The 9,413-nt window shown below is 36.2% G+C and overlaps 1 protein-coding gene across 1 annotated transcript in view; it reads right to left on the bottom strand.

Moving 5' to 3' along the window:
• MS3_00008763 (uncharacterized protein) overlaps nt 1-9,413 on the bottom strand; it is a 30,234-nt gene continuing 20,821 nt past the window's right edge. Inside the window, exons 7-8 of the mRNA XM_051217104.1 lie at nt 7,862-8,588; nt 1-1,642 (exon numbers count right to left, since the gene is read on the bottom strand). Of these exons, the coding sequence (XP_051065739.1) occupies nt 1,236-1,642; nt 7,862-8,588 (1,134 nt within the window). The 3' untranslated portion in view covers nt 1-1,235. The remainder of the gene's footprint in view (nt 1,643-7,861; nt 8,589-9,413) is intronic.

The raw sequence follows: 9,413 nt of genomic DNA, 5'->3' as shown, positions 1-9,413 counted from the left end.
CATAAATATACCTGGGGAAAGAGAAAAGAAAGAAGTGGGCATGAACAAACCCCCACTCCCCTGAGATTTCATCACTTATCATGTCTTCAATAAATAAATAAATAATGCTAGTAACACTTTATGACGTAATAATAATGATTAATCAATTTACTTTTAATAGGCAACTAATAAAAATAAAACAATGAAAGGCTTTCACATTGGTAACGTTGACAAAAAGAAATAGACATTTGGCGGGAAACAAAAACTTAAACTATTCATTCTCATCATTTTTTAACAACAACAAAAATAATGTAAACAATGAATGGAACATGATTTGAATATATAAACCTATATGTTGTTTAAAACAGAAATTGAATTAGACAAAATGACTTGTAATATTGACTTTACAATAGTTAAATAGGCACCACCCCCTCTAGGATTAATGCTGATCCAAAGCTTGGATAAAGGAAAACAGTTGGATATGGTGTTAGCAACCACATCCAGTAGATAATTAACACGCTAAAAAAAACGCTAACCACAAAAATAATGTATATTTATAGATATGGATAGATAGATATATAAACTGAGTTCCATTGAACAAGGAGATTCTTTTTACAATTTGGCGCTTTGTGTCACACACACACATATTGACAAATGAACAACTTTGTTTTGTTTTGTTTGTTTCTAAACATTGTTTCAATGTATTCAATATAATCAAGTGGATATTTATATAAATTATTATATACTACTATACATACATATATATATATGCATAGTAGTATTCTTTTAAATGTATTATACTACTGAAATGAATAAATAAGTAATAAAATAAAACATTCATCATAAAATGGATTTTGAGCACACAGAGAGAGAAAAAAACAAAAGAAGAAGAAAAGACAATTAAAAACATTGACCTGAGTAAAAATTGAAGGTCAAACTGAAAAATGAAAAAAATACTATGTGATTGGATGATATTTCTAGCTCAAGTATCAATTATGTTTGTTTATGTTGTTTGTCCGTTTGTTTGTGTTTGTGTTGTTTTTCTGGTTGTTTGTTTGTGTTTGTGCTGTTTGTCCGTTTGTTTGTGTTTGTGTTTGTGTTGTTTGTCTGGTTGTTTGAATTGCTCGATTGTATTAACTTGTTGAAACGGAAAGCAAAAAAAAAGTAAAACACCCTGAGAAGTAAAATATCAAAAGTATAACGAAATGATCCTGTACGATAGTGAAGTTGAAATGTAAAAAAAAAAACTTTAATAATCAATTATTAACTTCATAATAATCTTCAAATAATTTAACAAAATGATAATCCACTTTAGAACAATATGGACAAATAATTAAATTACTATATTGACTAAAATAATTTAATGGATAAGATTTAATTGTAAGATTATTTATCGATTGATCAATATTATTGATTGGAAATTGATTTTGATCATGATATTGATGTTGATGAGGTAGATCATTTGATGATAATTGTAATGTACTTGTAGTTGTTGTAGTATTTGTTGTTGTTGAGGAAGGGGAGGACGATATTGTTGAATTGGATGATAGTGATAAATTATCTAGACGTGATTGACATGAACCACATGTTAAATGAGCTGAACAACATGGTACAGCAGCAAATATATCATAAGTGTAAAGACCACCAACTAGTAATGAAGTGCCTAAATGTTGAAAATAAACAAAAAATAAATATAATATCTATTAGAATATTCTTAAGTGATCAGTGTAACAACTGAATGTCGTGTCTATTTCCACAAACCTCTTCAACTAGTATATCATATAATCAAGAAATAGGCGAATTGAGATACGAAATAGTGTTATCAGTATAGGATTGTGAACGTTTTTGAGATTTAATTGAGCTCATGAACTAATCACTGTAAGATCACCATTTTATTTATGTATTTATTTATTTATTAGAACAGGTAAATATATGTTACAAAGCGGAACCGAATACATATGCGACATACATGTCACTTGATTTGTATGTGAGCTGTGATACTGCCCGAGTGCCCAAACCGAAGCAGGTGCTATTATTAGGGGGCCACACACGGAGTATTCGACCTAAAGATCTGATCCGCAAGGCAGTGGAGCAATGTCAGGAGATGCAGTCCCATGATAGCAGGTGATCAATGATTGGTTCATACTCCATTTGTTCCTTACGGATCGTGCAGACCATGTGTACCATTGGTTTAGAATCATGGTTATCCAAATTCCCTGGATAGATCTTCCGTGCTCACCTACCCGGTTAAAGCGCCGGACATTAGTTTTCCGCCCTCTAAATTGCGTAAACAATACCTCCACCGCGAGAACATAATTAGTAGGACTTCCCTGACAGCGTCTATATACACGTGATTATGTGGCAGCACTTCAAGAGGGAAAGCTGACTCTACTCACTCTCGGCCGTACCAGGGTATTTGAAGGCCATAAGCGATGTAACTCCTCAGCAGTGCGCACCTACGACCTCCCACGCGGGACTCGAACCCAGGACCTTAGGCCTCGAAAACCTGGAGGCACTGAGCGACCGCCTCGCAATGGTGATCAGTAGATTGGGCGTTCACGAGCGAGACCTAAGGTCGAGATTTTACAGAATTTGAATTGCATTTCTTTAATAACGCATTATAACATTATGGAGTGTGCTACTGATATCGACAGATATAAGTTGTATCATCAATCGCAAGTGAAATGCCTACTGGTAGAAGGTTAAGAAGATCAAAGAACGAGAACAGAAAATGATTACTATAGAGACGAAGGAACAATGAAGTTCGAGACGATTGATTGACGTTTTGCAAACGAAGTACTTCACAGATTTTACTAATATGTTCTGTAATTTTGTATTCACATACATTTGATTGTCCCCACTTGTGTACTCGTTCACTAAATTTCGTGTCACTGTCAACCAAGAGGGGAGAAAGGTGCCTGAAGCTGAGGTGCCACTTGGGGCGGTCTGGTTTAGGAAGATGAAGTCGAGTAGACTGTTCGGGCGGGTGGCATTGGCTTTGACGACTGCTGTCGACAGAGAGGAGCGGTGGGACGTGTGGCTGCTTAGCAGAAATTGAATGTAGATGGCTTGGAAAGTTGCTGGTACACAAGTGTTGAGCATCCCGGGTGCTAGGTGTACGTCGGATTTCAATAACCCAGTCTCGACATTTTGACGGTGAACATGACACAGCCAGCAGAATCACCTCAAGAACGACTGTTTGAAAGGGTAGACGTGTGTGTAGTGTGTGCTACCGACATCAGCAGATATAAGTAGTATGTATCATTAATCGAAAGTGAAATGTCTGTCGGTAGAAGGTTAAGACGATCGAAGAAAAGAGAATTATTGGTGTAGAAACAAAGGAACAATGAAGTCTAAGATGATTGACTGATATTTTGTAAATGAAGTATTCACTAAATGGTTCATAGATTTTACTAAAAGATTCTGTAGTTTTGCATTCATATACATTTGGTTGTTCCCCTATGTGTTCTTATTCACTAAACTACTATTTAGAAAGAAAATATATTAAATTTTTTTTAATTTGAGAGTATGTTTGTTTTTTTCTTATTACCTCATGACAACCAAGTGATTAAATAATTAGATCTCTTTGAAAAATATGTACTTTCCCCCCTGCTTTTACCAACAACAACAAAAAAAACTTTTTTCTCTTTTATGTACTTTTAAAATAAGATAAATAAAGGGGAAAGTACAAGAATTTTTTCATTCTACTTATATCCAATAATAAGGTCACGGTGTGTGTGTGTGAGAGAGAGAGAGAGAAAGAGGGGGGTACAAAGAAATGTATAATCCATTATAATCTTATTGATTTCAAAAGAAAAAAAATTTTTTAATGCACAGAATAATAAGAATGGGTTTCAATTAAACAGAATGATGGTATGACCAAGGGTGGGGATATTACGCTATCCCTATCGAAATGCTCTCATATAGCCAAGTATATATAGACACTGCTAGGAAAGTCCTACTCATTATATTCTCGTGATGGGTGTGTTGTTTACGAAATTGACAAGACGAAAAGCGAATATCCGATACTTTAACCGATTTAGTGGGTATGGATGACCCACCTATAGGAGTTGAAAAACCCTCAGTGCGAACCAATCGTGCACATGGTCTGCACGATCCTGAAGGAACAAACGGCGTACGAACCTATTGTTTGTCATTGGCTACCATGTGACTGAATCTCCCAACGTTGATCCACTGCCTTATGGATTAGACCTTCATGTCGAAGGCTTGGGGATTAGCCCCCCCTAAGGAAACCACCTGCTTTGGTCTAAGCACCCGGACAGTATTCCAGCCCTCACACAATTTGAATGACTTGTGTGGTGCATATCTATTTGGTACCTCCTTGTGTGTTTAAATAAAATAACTAGTCTGTCCCGTAAATTTGAAATCTCACACAATCACACAGTCCCTCAACCACTTGAGGAACTTCACTTGAAAACTAGCAATTATTGTTTGAACTTCAGTAATGAATTTATGGTAACTAATGCTAAATTAAGCAATGGGTAAACGGAATCCATGTTTGTTAGAAGAAGTTACAAAGCATTTACATAATGCATATGCATAGTCTTCAATAGTCCATTTACATCTTTTGCTGTGTTCTGTAGTCTAAACAATCTTCTCATCTAGTCTCCAAGTGTCCTACCAACACAGTACTTTTTCTGTACTGAAACTCTTCATTGCATCAAACAACTTCCAGACCACGTTCTGCAACATATGATTTACAAGCAATGTTGTAAGTAGCCTTCACTACAACTAACACCATATGTGTAGAGTGTTTATTGCCCACTTTGTATATCAAATATAGATTGGCTATCCTCAATAATTAGTCGAGATGATATGCACTATGCTTATATATAAGATGCTTGTAGGCAACCAGCAGGATACACTCCTCGAACAAGGCTTCGTGATAGTTGAAAATTATCAACAAGGTGTGGCAACATTTCTGTGAAAGCTGGTACTACCTTTGAAAACTTTGGATTAACTCACTCACTAAGCACTTAGGAATGAGCTACACTCTAATTATGGGGGAAAATGATACTATTCAGTTGTCCAAACAGCAGTAGACGGAGTGTGGTTCGAACTTGGGACTCAGTGTTTTGACGGCTGAAAGCCTTTAAACACTAACCCACTTCCTCACTGGAAGATATGAATCCATTTTACTCGGTTTAATAGTCTGAAACGTTAATACTGAGCTATTCCACGAACGACTGACCACCTGTAGACCTGGGATATTTATATTTATTTGATCACTGAGTTACTTACACCTGTTACTCTTCGTGGAAGATTACAGGTCACCCACCAGCACCCTCCATCAAACCATGTCCTGGACAATCCTTTCCAGTTGTTATTCATCCTTTTCATATCTGTTTCTATTTCCCGATGTAATGTGTTGTTTGACCTTCCGTTTCTCCGCTTCCCTTCAGGATTCCAAGTTAATGCTTGCTTCGTGGTGCAGTTTGATGATTTGCGTAATGTATGTCCTATCCATTTCCAACATCTTTTTCTAATTTCCTCTTCAGCTGGAAGTTGGTTTGTTCTCTCTCACAAAAGTCTGTTACTGATGATATCCTGCCAATGGATATTGGGTATCTTGCGTAGATAACTGTTTATAAATACTTGTACCTTCTTGATGATGGTTGTTGTACTTCTCCAAGTATCAGCTCCATACAGTAGAACTGTTTTGACATTCGTATTGAAGATTCTGACTTGATCATTGATTAGTAAGCCATATCATTATACCCACTTCTATTTGTCTGTCTATTATCTATTTTCTTTCAGCGTATTCTTAAAGGATGATAATGCCAAAAAAAGTTCACTAGTAACTTTTCCCCAATTCTTCAAATATTGATTATCTCATAAAAATGACCTTATCAGTGACTCATTTCTTTTTCAGACAGAATCTTATTTTATATCCATTGAAACAAACAGAGAAATGATAATGTATGTCTACAAAGAGATAGAGATAGAGGTAAAGAAAGAGAGAGGGAGGGAGGGAAGGAGAGAGAGAGAGGAAGAGAGCAGGCATGATGATTAGTTTCTAGACAAGAACAGACTATTTAACCTTAAATTGACCTGAAATAGTTTATAGACAATTTCTTATTATTATTTTCAATGATGAATACAAAATATGTATGATTTGACTGAATGTTGATTATACTGAATGAATCTTCATTAAAGAAAACCTTTTCATAGTTTAAACAATTAATTGATCTTTAACTAGACAACTATTAGAAACTAGGAAGCATCAAATATATATGTACCATATAAATCATTCAATTTGTGTGAGGGGTGGAATACTACACAAGCACCCAAACTGAAATAGGTGGTTTTCTTAGGAGGTCACACGCTGAGTCTTTGATCTAGAGGTCTAATCCACAATGAAGTAATCAGTCAGTTAGTCAGTCAGCAACAACGTAGGACCAGGTACATATATACATCGGTCCAAGTTGCCATACTTCATTAGCATGTTGGGAGATGCTGTCTCATGGTTGCCTGTGACCAACGATTGGTTCATACGCTATTTGTTCCGTCGGGATACTAGGGCCGATGTTCATCATTCGTTTGAAATGAGGGTTTTTCAACTCCTCTAGGTAGACTCTCCGTGTCCACCAACCCGGTTAAAGCACGGAACACTCGCTTTCCGTCCTTCAATTTCTTAAACAACACCCCTACTGCGAGAATATAATGAATAGAACTTCCCTGACAATGGCTATATACACGTGGACATATGAGAGCATTTTGAGAGGGGAAGTGTACTCTCCCCATCCTCGGCCGTACCAGGGCATTTCAAGCTAGAAATGAATGTTATTTCATTGCAATATTTGTTTAAAAATATCAATATTCATCTATTCGTAAGGGTTTGAATTATCGTGTTGTTGATACTCGATACTGGATTTTGATCAATCTCTGTTGTCTTTGTATATACTGAAAGAATTATAACAGTGTTACTACTTTTTTGTATTTTTAAGTTGTTACTTGAACTGAAATCCTCGATACTCGTTTCATCTTATTTAGTACTCAAAAGTTGGATGTACCAGTGGTGATGTTCACAATGAAATTCGAATCTAGTGCTTAGGTTATACCGAGATAATCTATTCAACATACACAGATGTTTCCTAAGCTCTTGTAATAACATCAGGCTAAATCTATACGACAACTTGAACACGAAAGTGAAGGATCGAAATATGGAAAAAACGCTTTACCGCAAGGTTAGTTCATGTGCAGAAAATCGAGGGTATTTGTAGCATTCCAGATGACGTTGGACTTCTGGAAAGTTCCGGAATCCTACTGAACATAGTGGCAGGATAAGTAATCATCTAATCAGATATGTGATATGTGACTCCACTTTCTAGATGTTTCGGAGGAACTCCTACTTAATATTGACTGGGTAAAATGTTTCCCAGAATTTTCAGGGCCCCTCTGGACTTCCTTTAGGAAATATCCTGGGTCAACCCCCCCCCAAAAAAAAAACTAATAGAATCACAACCTTAGAAACCACAAAATGTTATTTTTTCAGCATGAAAAACAATTGTTATAATTGTACATTTGATGCCCAATTTGGCTGATACGGTAAGAGCAATAAGACAGAGTATCATATTATTACTATCTGCTAGGTTCAAAGAGAGTTGTATACTACATGTGTGAATCCTTCTCTTTTATTGGATCAGTGATTAAAGGGTTTAACCTTCACCCACTAGGTCACATGTTTGAACTCCCCCCCCCAATTACTTACTTCACTTAAGACAATAGGGTAGTATCATTAGTTTTCACACTTAAAGTATTGGCTCGAATCCCAATACATTAACCTGTATCTGATAAATGAATTGAAGATGTTTAACATTTTCATAAATTAACATTTATTTTATGAAATCTACCAACTTACCAGACCAAGGTTTACTACAAATTTTGCATTTAATACGTTTTAAATCATTTACTCGACCAGTGGTCATCATGTTTTCTGAATGCATACAATTCAAGCATAGAGCATGCAAATAACGGCATTGCCTAGTAGATGAATTATTTGTTGAAAATCTAGATGGTATACTACTATTGTTATTATTATTGCCAGCACCTTGATTTGAGCCTGCACCCCCAACGGTACCAGTACTAATCATATTATGCTGTGTTGAATTTAATTGTTGCCTAGGTCCAAGACAACCAGGTGGTGGTGAGATAATCTTTAATGGAGCCAAAAGTTTCAAAGCTACTTCATTGATAGATTGATAATCATTTGTCGATGAAATTAAATGGTTACTGATACTACTGTTATCAGTGTTGTTAGTAGTAACATTGTGTGCCCGATGAGTTTGCTGTTGTTGTTGAACAGATTGATTCTGTATACCATTTGTATGCCAAGTGACCCGTAGGCCACCACCCTTACGATGACCTTCATTAGAACGATGACATAATGGACTGATGAAAAAGATACCATCTATCACAGGAAAATGATCATAAATTGGCAGAATTTGTTGACATGCTAAACAGTAGACTTCAGAAACTCGATGATTTGTTAACTGTGCTAATAGAAATGCACGTGTATCTTCATTTCCTGTACAACTGTCATCATCCATTTGAATGAAATAAGCATTTTGTTTATAATTTGGTAAATTCTAAAATTAAGGTAATTTGTAAAATGTCATTAGTATAATCAGAGAAACAATAATGTAACAATTGAAAAGTGTATAGTATGTTCCTTAGAATTGTCATATAAATCATAAGATGGATAGCGGCTAGCAGTGGAATACAGAACGCGAGTTTCGTCCCATTTGGGGCTCGTCAGCTGGATGTACCTGCATCTAAGTGTTGGTGTTCATTTCCGGACTCGAACCCAGTATTGTTCGTTTCAAACGCCATCGCGTTATCCATTTAGTTACTGAGTCCTGATAGCCACTTCCTTGTGCGATGGGGTGAAGTTTAAATTCACTTAGTATTGTTTAACTAAGTTTTCCAATTGATGTTTAGGACTGCAGTTGATCAGTCTCTTATTGGCATATGTGTATACTGTGTGGATTACCTCGTTTGAAGTGTTGGGGACGTTAGATCCCCAGAACTCACTTGGGAAAGGACCTAATTTTGTAATTTTATATAGAAAATTTGAAGTTCTTTTTTTCGTGCCAAAGGCGCTCTTTTCACCTTCATGTTGTAGTTCCCACTTGAGAGAATCTTGAATGCTATTGGTCCGTCGTGTCTTTTAGTATGCTATTTTGTAACTCTCCCCAAGGACGGTTTTGTGTTGTAAATATACGTTTTGATTTTTGTCTGTTGTTATCACTCGTTTTCTGGCTTTTGATGAATATACTTCCCTGTTCCAAGCTTGAACTTCTTCCTCTAGTTAACGTGGCTGGGTCTCATCGAATAGCTAGCTTGCTAGTTTTTGGTCACCGAGTCTTTGTTCCCATTCGCAGTTTAAGTGAGCTCGTAACCGTTTCAAACTT

This window comes from Schistosoma haematobium, chromosome 6 (assembly GCF_000699445.3).
Source record: "Schistosoma haematobium chromosome 6, whole genome shotgun sequence".
In the NCBI taxonomy this organism is placed as follows: Eukaryota; Metazoa; Platyhelminthes; class Trematoda; order Strigeidida; family Schistosomatidae; genus Schistosoma; species Schistosoma haematobium.
Note: the sequence above shows the minus strand (reverse complement) of the source record. Positions and strands in the feature narration are given on the sequence as shown.